Source organism: Pygocentrus nattereri, chromosome 4, assembly GCF_015220715.1.
Source record: "Pygocentrus nattereri isolate fPygNat1 chromosome 4, fPygNat1.pri, whole genome shotgun sequence".
NCBI lineage: Eukaryota > Metazoa > Chordata > Actinopteri > Characiformes > Serrasalmidae > Pygocentrus > Pygocentrus nattereri.
Genome location: NC_051214.1, coordinates 37,374,560 through 37,389,098, shown reverse-complemented (window position 1 = coordinate 37,389,098; position 14,539 = coordinate 37,374,560). Strand labels below are relative to the sequence as shown.

Sequence of the window (14,539 nt, the reverse complement as noted above, 5' to 3'; positions counted from 1 at the left end):
GTAGGTGCATTCGGGTGAGGGGGTGAGAGGAATGTACGGCCCATGGCCTTATCTGACTGGCCACCTTGATCGTTTAAAGAGGAAACCCAGGAAATCAGCACAGATCAAATAATAACCCCTTATACTGCAAGTGCTGGCACTAACAACATAACTTACATATTAGTGTCATAGTAATTACTGAATAATTAATAACAGTAACAACAGGCCAGCAGTTTAAAGGGTTAACTGTATAAAAAGTCAAGACACAATTTTATAGCCAGTCTTAAATGTACTGGAGTAAATAACATTGATTCCTGATTCTCACCATATTAGCTATTTGCAGTGTGGATTTTTTTTCACAGGTTTACGTCACTAATGTAATAGCAAAGGGGAGCACATGAAACTGGAAGGTGACCATTCAGAAGTAGAAACTGAATGTTTGTGCTCAGTCCTTAGGTTGGAAAATGGACTGGAGGAAGATGTTGGGAACATGAGGTCTTTTAGTCTCACATTACCGTTAGCATGGAGAACAGACGGTCAAAGCTGGAGGTTTGGTACACCTTTTCCAGCCAAACGTACCCATAGCCATTCAGGAAGTAATTATTATTTTTGTATCTGAAGTATATTGTAGAGACAACAAACAGGAAGAAATTTTAGGACTAAGTCATACTGCAAAATGTATAATACCCAAACTTTCATTTTGTCATGTGGTAAGTTACAAAATAAGGGGAGCTAAGATCATGTTGGGTTGCAAATAGGAAAGCGGACAAGGTACAACAAATCAAATCTGCACGCGGTGCAATCTGATTTGTTTGACAGGTATTCTAAAGTAAATAATAAACAGGTAAGCCACATGGGTGGGACGCCAGGTACTGCTCTGGGGTAACGGAGTATAAGTAAACTGACTAACTGAAAACACTAACAGAACTGTATTCCACCTAAGTGTCCATAACATGAAAAGTAGGCATCTCTTTTGAAGAAGCAGTTTGATGAAAGGTAGAAGGCTCCAGAGTTGGTACCTTGGTAGATTATACAGTGGTGCCATGCGGAAGCAGGCAACCACAGCGCGCTTGCGTTGTTTCGACAGCAGCTTCTGCCACACCAGCTTCTTATTCCTCAGAGGCTGTTCCACCTGCAGAGAAAATCATTGACATGAACATGTTATAGTACATCTTGACTCTTATAAATAAAGGCTCCTCAGCAGCTCTTGGCTTGAATGCATGGTTCTAGAAAAAAGTAATTGGTATAAAACTGCTATATGGTATAAAATTGATATAAACATACAGATTTGTCACCTTTGCAGATCTCATTTACAAAAATGGCTCTTAACATGGAGACTGGCCAAAATGAAAATATAACCACTGATTTATCTGTTGTAATCTTGCATTCCATAGTGGTGCTGTAGTAGTCTCTAGAGTGAGATTTTCCATTTTCAAGATTAGAAAATTCCCTTCTAATGACATGTCTTGATTTATATGATGTTGTTTATATAATGTCTTTGTGTCTTATGCTAGGTACTGTAGTGAGGGAACACTAATGAACAAAAACATAAAACTATAAAAATAAAATGGTGTGTTCTGTCAGATCACTCATGCTGAGGGATGCAGCACTGTCCTACAGAGCACTTCATAACATAAGAAACACATTATTAAACTGGGTTTAGGCACCTCTTCAGTTAAAGTTTAATGCCTCTTTAAAAGAAAGATTTATCAGTGAACAAAAAAGTGATTCTTTTATGGCACTACTTCAAAAGCCTTGTTGAAAAGTTAAGCTTGAGTGAGTGACAACTGACAATTCCGATTTCATTTTAATGATTCACTAAAAGATGGACAAATGAAACGGGAGAGCATTCACCGCAATGTAGGCTTGGATTTGTGCATTTAGTAAAAATCATGAAGTGGTGAAGGGCCTGCATGTAGAAATGTCTCTAACCTGCTCCAGATGGAAGACCGCAGCCGAGATGCCCTGTATTCTCTCCACAGTGTGTTCAGTATCTGGAGGTTCCTCACTCTTCACTACCACATCCTTATAGAGGTTCAGCTGCCACTGCACTGCTGGGTCCTCTGTCTGTAACATCGACAGATGGTTTTATTAACCTATTACATTTTAGGCTTATTATTCCCTTACTAATCTTATAATGTAGTAACAACTATAAATTATTCAGTAACATAAAAATAATGTAATATAAGAGGAAGAAACTGAGGTGTGGGCAAATACATAGGCCGTGATGTTTAAGGGGTTAATTTTATTTATGAACTATTGCCATTAACAATCATGGCATTAAAATAATGTTGCTGGTTTTATGTATTTGTATATCTTTCATAGATTCGTTAGCTGTCAGTATGGCTAATTTTCACTTTACCTTCTCCTGAAGATGGAGGTTCTGCTTCAGGTAATCCTTCACCTCATCATCAGTGTCTTTCTGTGAAAGGCAGCAAACCAGAGATTCACTAAAGAGCTCATATGGCTTGTATTGCAGTCACTCTAATTTCAAGAAAGTGGAATGATGAGTGAGCAGGCTGGAGTCACGACGAAGACTGATGCTCACCAGACAGTAACGGATCTTGGCCAGAGAAATGAGCTCCTGATCTCCAGGGGAGCACATGTTGAGGCCAATGGGCAGCAACTTCTTATGAGCTGCTACGATTAGGGATGTCTGGACAGAGTACAATTCCCTTTTTCTCTTCTTCCCTCTCCTCTCCTGATCCTGGCCTCCTGACTGGTACAGACCACACAAACACAGCACAATGACTGTTGTTTTCCCCTCAGCCATGTTTGTTTACCTGCATGCTTCAAATACTTGTTTCCAAAGAAGCACTTAATTCATTCATTCTCAAAATCATTCTTAAAGAGTATGTTTGATCATTTTACACAACTATAATTAAAATGTTCCATTTTTCAACTTGTAATAAATAGCTTTACACATTTAAACATCCTTCATTAACATTAGACATCCCAAAATGCCAAGAGATAGCCTGACTTGATTTCTGGTTACCCAGATAGCAGTGACGATACAGAAGAAGGTTCTAGATAGTGGCAAATCTTTGTTTAGTAACATTTTTTCACTGTCACTTCACTTGGTTTACTGAAAGGATAGCCATATTCATATTACATTGCTAAATTGGTGGTCCAAGTTCAAATTCCATTATGAAAATGCTTCCTAATAACGTTGTTAGACAAACATTAATCTCACACAGGACTGACATTACTGCAAGCTATTTCAGTGTTTCATTCTAAATTCATATATATTTTCACAGTTCATAAACAGGATTCAGTTAAACTGTTTAGTTAGCCTGCTGTCTCTGCCCTGAGGACATGCTCCGCTTCTTGACCTGTATATCGTTCAACAATCAAACCTACAGCCAAAAAATGAATGTGAAGTTGGTCTTTTTATGAACATTATAAACAAATATTCAAGTAGCCCTAGAGTAGAGGTAAATAGTATCCACAACATATGAACTTCATAATGTTGATTCTTTTGGTTTCTAGCATTGTATTAGCTAGACTGTCTTTTTGAACAGTAAAAAAAATATTTAACAGCTAATTTATAAACAAACCATACTAGAAGATGTGGCTGAATCATTAAAATATAGCCATGTATTCAACTCTCTAAAACCATGTATGAGGATCTATGATGTGTAAAAAGCATGGAGGAGTACATCACAAATAGACTGGACATAAAGATGCATGGAGCTTGTGATAATTTGAGAGGATTTTTGCACTCAACCATCCAATTACAGAGAGTTCTTTGTAACTCCACAGGCTTATTAGCATAAATTGTCTGCTTGTCTGAAGTTCATTTTATGTCAGCAATTAATTTGTTTGCCCTTCTGCAATCTTACCTTTGACATCTTGGTTTTGCTGTCTCCAGTAAGGAAGGCAAGGTTGTTGATTTCATTTTGCACAACAAAGTTTTGCTCTTCTCTTTTGAAATTCTGCAAGTGAAAAGGCCAATGTTTTTTTGTGAGAACATGGAAACAAGTCAATCATGACCTCTTATTTTAGAAAATATGTTGAGAACTTACATGAGATTTACACCAGAGAATGAAAATCTCTGACACCATTTTAAAGAGCTCTGTTGAATCTGAATCAGGCTTCTTTAGCCATTTGGACCTGGATAGAGAGAAAAAAAAAAAGAGTTATTTTCCTGTTTCTAAAGATGCTGATTTTCCGATTTTTTTGTTTTAAAGAGTGAATGCCAATGTTAAAAGTCTCTTCTTCTATATGTTTCTTTGTTGAATGTCTTCTTTTATCAACATCAACAAGTTTCAAGCAAAGAAATGACAATTTTAAAGAGACCTCAGTTAACTGGATCTTTTAAAGTGCAGCACCTGGAAAATCCCCAAATTACCTGTTATTGTCCACGTAGCGGATGAGCATGGGATAAAAGGCATAAAGGTCCCTGCAGAGGACAGCAAATTCATCCAGAATCTGTAGTTCGGCCTCCTGGGTATCAGCCCTGCTCTCAGCCCTCAGCAGCTCCTCTTCAGCCACCACCTTCACCGTCTTCTTCTTCAGCTTCTCCAGTGTGGGAAGGAAGTGTGTTCGCAAGAGATCTGCACCAGCCTTACAAATGATTGGCTGGGTGTACACTGAATTTAAGTGAACAAAGTAGAGTCACAGTCAGCATTGGGAAACCTTTAGTTTTGTTTCCATGTCCATTATTTTCTCATTGAATAATGTTATAAATATGTTTAGTTAGTGGGTGTGTCTGAGGAGAGTTAGTACCAGACTGTGCTAGACACTGTCCCTCTAGGACCAGAGTTGAGCAAGTTACAAACTGTCTACAATCAGTTACTCAAGTTATGATTGTAAAGAGTTAATATGTTAAAACATGGTACATAAAAGGAGCAAAAAACCTATAGATCTAACATCCTAAAAAAGGTCACTTCGATGGATTGATGTTATGTTTACTGAAATCACACAACACCCACCTGCAAGCCTCTTCATCCAGGAGGCTTCATCAATGCCAAGGTTGTTGTTGAGAATCTTAAGGATGTTGCCAAGGATGAGGCTAAGGTGCTCAGAGGTGACCGTGGTACAGCAGCTTACATCACTCAGTGAGTTCTCAGGGCCTTTTGCCCACCAGTAGGAAAGATAGTTACACAGCATGGGCAGGACGACCTCAATGATGTGGGGCATCTCAGTGTAGCGTGCCCCAGACTCTGAGATATCATGGATGTCCTTCATCAGGCCATCCAGTCGAGGCATCTCAGGACACATCTCCTCCACCGTGTCAGGCATGCTCAGAACTGGTAACAGACAGAAATGATCCAAACATCTCATGCCAATGACAACAACAGAAAACTTTCATCAATTAGTTCAAGCCACCTATTAAAATAGGAGTTTGGAATGGGAACTCACTTGCCCTCTCTCGGGGTGTTTTGGTGTTGAAGACAGAGCAGGGGTTGTGCATGTTCAGATGAGGCTCCAGGAAGGCCACTGGAATGGCACCCACCAGAGTGGCCAAACATTCCCCCAGTGCAGGAAGCTGTCTGTTTAGATACGAACATATTCTTTAATTTAAATAAAAGTATGAATACCACCTCACAAAGATGATCACAAAAGTCAATTACTTCTCAACATAGATGTTCTTGCCAGTTCCCAAGGAGTAGAGGCTGGTCAGGATGCGATAACAGGACAGTTGAACATCGTCCACTGAAACACAATGAGAGGCCATAGAATAATAAAGATAAATCTGAACATTTTTAAAATGCCTAATCATCATTATAATTATTTTAACAGTTTAAATCTGTTTTAGTATGTCCTGTAGTTGACTCAGTACTATCAATTCTTTTTAGATATTATTCTGTGCATCATCATTTGAGTCTGTGATGATTAATTAAACTGTCCACTCACACAGCAAGTCCACGCCAAACTGGTGCTGAGTGACATGCTGAAAAAGAGCAGTTAGAATGGGCAGCAGGGCCACCGAGGTATAGGCAACGATCTGTGCAACTCCTTTCATCTGGGTTCGGGACTGGCCCAGTTTGCCCAGCTTAAGGTTCTCCAAAGTCTTTTCCAGGTCTTCAGCTGCATTCTCAAAGAATGTCCTAACTCCTGCCTTCACCAGCTCTGAGCCAGACTTCATCACTGTCCTTTAAAAGGAACCAGGTAGTCAGACCAACAGGTAAACAGTATATAAAGTTCTGAGCAAATGTCAGAGACCACAATTTCCAGTCAAAATGACCTTTAAATACAAGTTATTCCTTTTCACTAGATATTTCTGAGGAGATTAGATAAAAGATAATACTGGTACATTAAAAAGGATAAAGTTAAAAAGTGGAAAAAGGTTTCTAAAACTGGAGTTCAAAAAATGACTAAAAGAAAAAAAAAGAACTGTGTATTATCAGAACATTTGCAAATCAAAAGAAGAAGCTGCTGATGTTCTCAGAACAATTAACTAACCACCACAGAGCCCATCAACATCACTGAATGCGTCTGGGATTACTTGCATCATAAAAAGGAATCAGAAAATGCAGACAACTTCAAAGACTGAACTTTGGGACTGTGGAAAAATGTCTCTGAAGATTTCTGTGAAAAACAGAAAGCAAGTCTTCTAGGGGAAAAAAAAATAATAAAATGGAAGCCATAATAAAGGCATAAGGTGAACACAGTTTTTCTCTGTTGTCTGCTTTTTTCCTGATGCCAAAACATGTATAACATGTACTTAATGGTCATTTTGGTGGTCTTCTTGCAGACTGCTGTTATATCTTAGAGTAAGTAATAAAACGAAAATTACACATAGAGCCACAATATTGGTGCCACTAATCTATCCATTGCTAGCCATTCAGTGTAATTACCACAATTAATGACAAAGATAAAACAATAATAATTCATGTTTTTCCAATGAAATCAACAGAAAATAAATATTTGCAATAAGGCTACAGAACTACTAAACTTGTATGAATCTGCTCCTACCTGAAATCCAATGAATGTGCCAAGATGTGCAGACAGCTCACCATTGTGGCTGAGTCACTCCCTGAGAGAGAAAAGTAGTGGTGAAGTTAGATAAGTTACCCGAAACAGAACAGAAAATGATTATCAAATTGAGAATGTGCTTACCAAACAGAGAAATCCTATGTCTGACAAGAGATGCCAGCTTACAGAAGACACTGTAGAAACAAATGAGAAAAGTGAAGAAAGAGGAAGAGTGAGAAACGAAGGATTAAAACTAACCTACTATATAACTGTAACCATTTCATTACATTTATAATCATGCTTGTAATTAGTGACTACAAAAAAGGCTGAACCTGGTAATCATCTCCTTCTCTTTGTTAGAAGCATAGCCACTGCTGCTAAGGTTGATGCTGGGTGAAGACAAGAAGTAGAGGCAGTGGTTCTTAAAATACTGGTCAATCAGGGGCAGGAGAACCTGTAATACAGGGGGATCAGGAACATATATATAATTACAGCGTGGGAGAGGATTAGTTAATATTGCCAACCAATGCATTAATCTTCAGGTTGTCAGATGTCTATCCCTACCTTTGCAAAGAATTTTATTTCCTGTTCATGAGGAGATTTGTCTGTTTTCCCACTGGTAGCCATAGCCTCTGTAAAAATGATTCAAAAAGATTAGTGCTAAACGAAGATATGTTCAGTACTGATAATATCCATGCATTATTTTGTATGTGTTTATATCCCTCATTCTCTTTCAGGTTCTCATTCTTGTGTGATATGTTTGTATGCATTATCTTTTATAGATGAACTCACCAAGATGTGCTATGAATTCCTGTGCAGAGTCCACATAACTAAGCAACCTCTTAAGGAATTTGTAGGCAGTCCTCTTTTCCATAGAGGAAGAGTCCTGCTCCATATCCTTCAGACCTCTGGCAAACATAGAAAATCATCTGTAATGTTACATTCACTACAATGACTCACCATGGGGCAGACCTACTAGCTTTTAGCATCATAGCAAACTATTTTTAGGATAAAAGGTTACCATAACTGATTCACTGCTCTTTTGCTTCATTGCACATGCATTTATATAGGTTTCCCCCTCAAAGTGCAAAATACTTGGAGGAGTTTATTATAATGAAACACTTACTCCAATTTATTAAGATTAATAATACTGACTGTGCACTGTTTAATTCATGGGAAAAGCTTGTCTTATTTTTGCCACTATCATGTCTATCATTACAGGTGCCAGCTGGGGTGGACACAAAAGAAGGGAAAAAGCTTAGAGACACACAAACCTGCTTATTGTGTATCCATTAAGCTGTAGGAATTTAAATAGCTCCTGAGCCTTCTCTCTGTCTCTGTACTTTTCCTTAGCAGTCAGGGTGTCATACGGCACCAGTAGAGGATGAGTCCCACCTCCTGTAGGAAAAACAACATATACGGCTAACTCTGAAACATTAGATACAACAGGCAAGTCTCCTGGACAATATTATTACCTTTGCTACTTAGTTCCATTTTCTTTTTCTTTGCCCAAATGTTGTGATAATTCTCTGCTACATTCTCTACCATACCCTGCAAAAACATACATCAGGCCAGTTTAACAGACATGTTTCCAGAAGGCAATATAAATATAAAAATACTACATTTTTAGAAGTACATCTGTGAACTTGAGTTCTGTGCAAAAGTGAAATACCTTCTTTCATTTATTTAATTTACAGTCAAAATAGCCATGAAGCACAAGTTATTCTGTTAAATATATAGTTGGAAAATTTGTGCATTTGGACCACGCCTAAAGGTGAGCCTGGAACAGAGGGGTATACTCTGAGAAGCTTAGGTAGGAGCTCTGAGCAGCTTCACAGAGATCACGGAAGCTGGAAGTTAGTCTTTGGCCCAAACATATGTTCTCAGTAATATATCCTGAAAAATTAATAACTTGTACTTAATAGCCATTTTGATTGGAAATTAAATAAATAAAAGTTGATCTCTGACTTTCGCACAGTACTGTATTTGCAAACCATTCAAAGAATTATACGTACTCTATTCTAACACCAAAGACACTCCCACTTACCTGTAACTCTCGGGACAGGACTACATTATCCAAATCTACAGGCGATGGATTAAATCCCTGGAAAAATTGCACATGACACAAATAGATGATTATACATATATTTTATGTAAACTTTTTTTGCGCTCCTTATTTGTGCTTTACACAGAAATCTCCCTACCTGGGAAGACTCTGAGGTCTTTTTCTCTGTCTCACGCTGCTGGAACATGGCCTCTCCCTCTTTGGTCCTCTCGATGTTCCAGCCCATGGCCAACATGCTCTTCAGAGACTCCTTCACAGGATAGCGGTAGGTCTCCCTCTCCTGGCCAAATTCCAACAAATGGATTAAAGGAGCATTAGCAGGGTATCAGCTCTGTGGATGAATGCTCTGTAGAGGATGTTTCAGAAGTATGGGGTACCTTCTCGCTCAGTGCTTTGTATGGTTTCAGTAGAGGGTGAGTTTTGGCTTTTTCATCCACTTTCTCTCCTGCATTCCAGCCTAGTGCAAACTGTCAGAAAACAGAACATCTTTGTAGCTATGGCACAGAAGTGGAAAGGCATTCATGCAATTATACACAGCATGAAGTGAAAATGTACATGACAGGCCAAAAGTATGGAAGTAAGCACTTTTTTTTTGTTGTTGTTTTTGATTTTGCCAGAAAGTTGCTTAACACTCTACTCCCTCAGCCAATGAGAAAACATGCTTTTTGTACAATGTTTTATTTTCAGGTACTTTTTACATTTTTTTATTGTATTACTTTTAGTGTAATTTTATAAAATGAAAGGTAAAAAAATCTATGACCCTGGAAAACAATTGTCACTGACTGTAATGCAGATGTTTGAAAATATAGGAAGCTACTTACAACTTTTTTACTGAACCTAAAGCAAGACACTGTACCTTGTATGTATATTTCTCTACATATACTGGCAAAGTGCAAAAAACATAAAGCTTAAAAGTAGCTAGCTAGTCATTTCAGCCCCCTGCCTACTACAATAATTATATCAAAAATACGTGGGCACTTTTAATCTAGTTTAATCAGAGAGATTTTTCAATAATCTTCCATTGATTTGTAGTGCTTTACTTCTGCAAAGATGTATAAACATGAATGTATGTGCATCATTATGTATTCTCAGGATGTGATGGCAGAAAAAGTGCAAAGTTACATGGAATTATAGACCCCATCCATGTTTTCTGTCTACTCTGGTTTGGACACTGGCCCCTAATGCAGGTTCATGGCACAGATGATGAACAGATATAAAAATGTGTGTGTGTGTGTGTGTGTGTGTGTGTATATATATATATATATATATATATATATATATATATATATATATATATATATATATATATATATATATATATATATATATATATATATATATACATATATATACATACATACCTTACTCTAATGAATTGCATATGAAGAGCCTTCATGACCTTTGCAGTTTTTAATTACTTCCAAACTACTTATTTACTACTCTTGATTGATGAATCAGGTGGGTATGATTAAAAATCAGCTAGTTTGACAACAGAGTGTTATTTTTTTAAGTGTTCCTTCCAACATGTCCCCCATAGTGTACATTAATTTACCTTTTCAGAAGACCATTTCTCATGGCAGTGCTCTGCATACTTGTTGGCAATGTACTCCAATTTTTCAGGCAGGGAGATACTGAAAAATATGATGTATTATTCTGTTTAACACAAAATTATCAACACAGAATTATCTTTAAACACAGGCAGTTTTTGTCCTCTACACTTGGTGCTTACTTGGCAGTGCTGATGGGTTTGGGGTCAAAGTTGCCCTGAGCATCCACAGAGACTTGCTTCACCAGAGTAGTGCTTGGGCTTGTGTCGACATAGTCTGGTGGAAGTGCTCCAGCTATGGCACTCAGACAAGGCATGGCCATTTTGAAAAGCTCTGCATCGTATTTCTGTAGGTGAAAAATTGAAAAGAGAGGCTCTGTGAAGAAAGCTGCAGAGGGTCCCATGAAGGGTTATATAATGGGAGGACAGAAATGCACTGACCACTTTTTCTCTTCCAATACCTAAATTAATCACTGAGTATTGGAGTGTGTGTGTGTTTCTGTGTGTGTGTGTGTGTGTGTGTGTGTAGTGAAACACACCTCTTAACCCCATTAAATTCAGGTGTTTCATTCTGTCCCATTCCCATAGGTGTACGGGTGTAAACATCAAGGCCCTAGCCATGCAGTCTACCTTTACGAACATTTGTGAAAGAATGGGTCGTTCTAAAGAGCTCAATGAATTTGAGCATGGTACTGTAATAGGATGCCACTATTACAACAACTGAGTTTACGAAATTTCTTCTCTCCTAGATATTCCACCATCAACGGTAAGGGGTATTTCTGAAAAGTGTTTAGGAATGAGAGCAACTCAGCCATAAAAAGGGGTAGATCACGTAAAGTTACAGAGCTGGGTCACTGAGTGCTGAGGCACAAAGTGCATGTAAGTCACCAACGCTCTGCTGACTCAATAACTGCAGAGTTCCAAGCCTCCTCTGGCTTTAACATCAGCACAAAAATTGTGCACCAGTAGCTTCATGGCATTGGTTTTCATGGCTGAGCAGCTGCATGCAAGCCTTACATCACCAAGAACAATCCCAAGCGTCAGACAGAGTAATGTAAAGCATGCCACCACTGGACTCTGCAGCAGTGGCAACGTATTCTCTGGAGCAATAAATTATGCTTCTCTATCTAATGTACGGGTCTGTGTTTGGCAAATGCCAGGAAAATGTTAACTGCCTGATTGTACATGATATTTGATAATATGTAGGTACCCAAATATATATAGTTGCTGTAATGTGAAAAAGTCTTATTCTTATGCTGATTTAGCTACCTATCTTTGCATGAATCTGTTTTTTTGACATACAGTTATTTATAAAATGAATCTCTACAAATACAGCTAGAAAGTGCTATCTGGATGCATGAGGAGTTGTGCAGTACCTTATGAGAGAGTGCATCAAAAAGGCCCCAGAAGAGTTTCTTGGTGAGATGTAGCTCCTCCTCTGAGGCTATGCCATAGCTTCCAAGGCCAGTGGGCAGGCAGTAATATTTCCAATTCTGCTCATAGTGATTGGTCAAAAGCTGCGATAACAAAAAAACATATGGGTTACCTAAAAAATAAATCTGGCAGATGTTTAGATTCACAGCAAAGCAATTTAAATAGTATATTCATAGTTCTTTACAATTCAACACAGGGCTTAAAGTAATTGTTTACCTAATTTTCCAATTTCCCTTGATGCAGTCATTCAGCCAAGACATGTTTGGTTTCTAAATTTGAGCTTTGAGGCTAAAAATTGCAAATACCAGAAGTCAAAAGTCACAAAAAGTGTTTCTGTAAATGTAGCCAGAAAGTTTCTCTGAAACCACCCAAACTGCATCCTGGTCTCAATTCAGAATTACTTGTGATGTGGATCTTGGAGGTGCATTGCCCTGGACAATTTCAGGTATTCTATGCACCAACAACACACCAGATCCAGTTTATGATAATGAGCTGACGAGCTGGATAAGGAGTGTTAGGGCAGAGAATATCTGCAGTGGGTTAGTACACAGTATTGCTTGCTGTGATTAAAACCTGGGCTGTGTTATATAGCATTCTGTGTACTGTATACTGCATCAGTACATACTGAACACTGTAAGCTATTTTTCAACAGTAATGTACTGTACAGTATCTAGTATGTGGCACAAGCCACATGCTGTACTACAGGGAAGGGGCGTGGCAAGTCTGCCAACATAAGGCACTGAGTCAATCGGAACATCTCAGGACTCGCCCATTTTCCTCAGCCCAACAGTCACTTTTCAGCTTGTATATTTATATTTTGGTTGAGAGGTGTACCTCTTAAAAGACCCCATACCATGACAGAGGATAAGATGTTGTTTTCTACTCATCTTCAAAGCTGCAAATAAACTTTAATAATGTAAACAGTGGGTTAATCTGTGTGGTAAACTAATGTGGTTTTACAGCTGTTTTCCCCCATCTGCAAGTCATTTAATTTTTAAAACACTCAGAGTTGATAATATGAATTAGTCTGACTGAATAATAAGCAGTGTGACTCTAGACAGAAGCCTCAAAAGCCAAGGCTGACTGTACCAAACAGCTGAGTTACTGTTTTATCCACACTATGCAGAAAGTTACCTATTAAACAGACAAAAACAGCAAACTGACTTGAAGACCAGCGGAAAAGGCTGGTGTGGCTTCAGAGTGTATGTAGTAGATGATTTCACACACAGCCTTAGTGTTTGATAAAATAATTGATCATAGTGTTGGACTATAGTCTTTTTTTAGTCTTTATTAAAGTCTGAAAATTATTTTTTTTGTATGTATTTACACAAACAATTTGGGTGTCTAGTGTTTGTTACAAACAGCCTCAGCACTCCAGGGCTAAACCTAAAGAAGCAAAATTTGGACACCAAAAATTGTGTAAATAAAAATTTGCACTGATCCATTCATTTAATGTAAGGACATGTTAACATATTTATTCATCCTGTTAATTGATACTCATGGGCTAATGGACAGTAACTAGTGCCCACAGTTGACTGGTTTGTTGTGAGGCTGATGAAAGGAGGGTTGTGGATCACTGTTACACACTGGCAGCTGAGATGTCAAGAGAAGGCTAATATATTCTCACCTACTGCTCAAAGGATCATCACTAGATCTGACATAACAAATCACCTAACATAATTTAAAAGCCAGAAGCACTAGGTGTGCCTGTATATGTGTGTGTGTGTGTGTGTGTGTGTGTGTGTGTGTGTGTGTGTGTGTGTGTGTATATATATATATATATATATATATATATATATATACACACACACACACATACACACACACATATACTTTTTACAGTTCTGAATAGGACTAAAGGGCTATCAGTGGAACACAGAATAGAGCCCCAGCAGTGCTAAATATACAAACCTTATAATGACATAGATCTGAAATGCTCACCTTTATGGGCATCTTGCAGTATTCTGTAAGTTGTGGCACATCAAAGACAAGGCGGCGCAGGAGCTGCTGCAGCATAGAGGGCCGCAGGTGCCTAAGCAGCAGAGCAATTAAAGCATATTTATTCAGAATGATAAACAACTAGGTTAACTGATGGAGTTAGATATAGAAGTTCCCCTCAAAGACTGAACTGGGTTTCTTACTTGCAGATGGCAAGCAGGCACTCTTCAATGGAGTCTCTCTGGGCCTTGGTGAGTGAGCGGCCTTTGGAAAGCCGGTAGATGGTGTGGAGTGTGGAATCCACCAGCATGGCATAGTGCTCCGTATGAGCAAAGAGAGCGGCACAACGGGTCAGCAGAGGAAGCACAGCTGAGCCAATGTATCTGTTCATGGCCAAGGCTGTCTTTGTGGTGCTTAGCACTTCCTAGTTATGGAAAGGAAAAAAACAACACAAATTCATCGATTAGATTATAATCACAATAGTCACACTATGGTCTAAGACAATTGCAAATTACTGTATTTCTATTTTTTTATCTGCCTCAACATTTGATTATAATACAATAATTTCTTCATTTATTACTACATTTATTTCTCAGTCATTTCAGAATTATCTAGAGCTTCCAATTATATAATACAAGCTGCACTTAACTAGTGTA

General features: G+C 38.3%; 1 protein-coding gene across 7 annotated transcripts in view; it reads right to left on the bottom strand.

Moving 5' to 3' along the window:
• Window positions 1–14,539, bottom strand: part of ryr3 (ryanodine receptor 3) — a 117,621-nt gene that overhangs the window by 21,324 nt on the left and 81,758 nt on the right. For 4 of the 7 annotated variants that reach the window (XM_017682105.2, XM_017682114.2, XM_017682123.2 and 1 more), the window contains 26 exons: window positions 14,087–14,307; window positions 13,887–13,977; window positions 11,888–12,028; window positions 10,695–10,858; window positions 10,518–10,596; window positions 9,343–9,432; window positions 9,105–9,245; window positions 8,948–9,004; window positions 8,376–8,451; window positions 8,175–8,298; window positions 7,693–7,808; window positions 7,465–7,532; window positions 7,233–7,354; window positions 7,045–7,094; window positions 6,901–6,961; window positions 5,839–6,077; window positions 5,556–5,637; window positions 5,344–5,474; window positions 4,914–5,231; window positions 4,331–4,571; window positions 4,005–4,092; window positions 3,822–3,914; window positions 2,528–2,698; window positions 2,342–2,401; window positions 1,912–2,046; window positions 999–1,111 (listed from right to left, as the gene is read on the bottom strand). In XM_017682105.2, the coding sequence (XP_017537594.1) occupies window positions 999–1,111; window positions 1,912–2,046; window positions 2,342–2,401; window positions 2,528–2,698; window positions 3,822–3,914; window positions 4,005–4,092; window positions 4,331–4,571; window positions 4,914–5,231; window positions 5,344–5,474; window positions 5,556–5,637; window positions 5,839–6,077; window positions 6,901–6,961; window positions 7,045–7,094; window positions 7,233–7,354; window positions 7,465–7,532; window positions 7,693–7,808; window positions 8,175–8,298; window positions 8,376–8,451; window positions 8,948–9,004; window positions 9,105–9,245; window positions 9,343–9,432; window positions 10,518–10,596; window positions 10,695–10,858; window positions 11,888–12,028; window positions 13,887–13,977; window positions 14,087–14,307 (3,272 nt within the window). Of the gene's footprint in view, window positions 1–494; window positions 595–998; window positions 1,112–1,911; window positions 2,047–2,341; window positions 2,402–2,527; window positions 2,699–3,821; window positions 3,915–4,004; window positions 4,093–4,330; window positions 4,572–4,913; window positions 5,232–5,343; window positions 5,475–5,555; window positions 5,638–5,838; window positions 6,078–6,900; window positions 6,962–7,044; window positions 7,095–7,232; window positions 7,355–7,464; window positions 7,533–7,692; window positions 7,809–8,174; window positions 8,299–8,375; window positions 8,452–8,947; window positions 9,005–9,104; window positions 9,246–9,342; window positions 9,433–10,517; window positions 10,597–10,694; window positions 10,859–11,887; window positions 12,029–13,886; window positions 13,978–14,086; window positions 14,308–14,539 lie in introns of all 7 variants that reach the window. The other 3 variants (XM_037537721.1, XM_037537722.1, XM_037537723.1) reach the window with 1 other exon arrangement.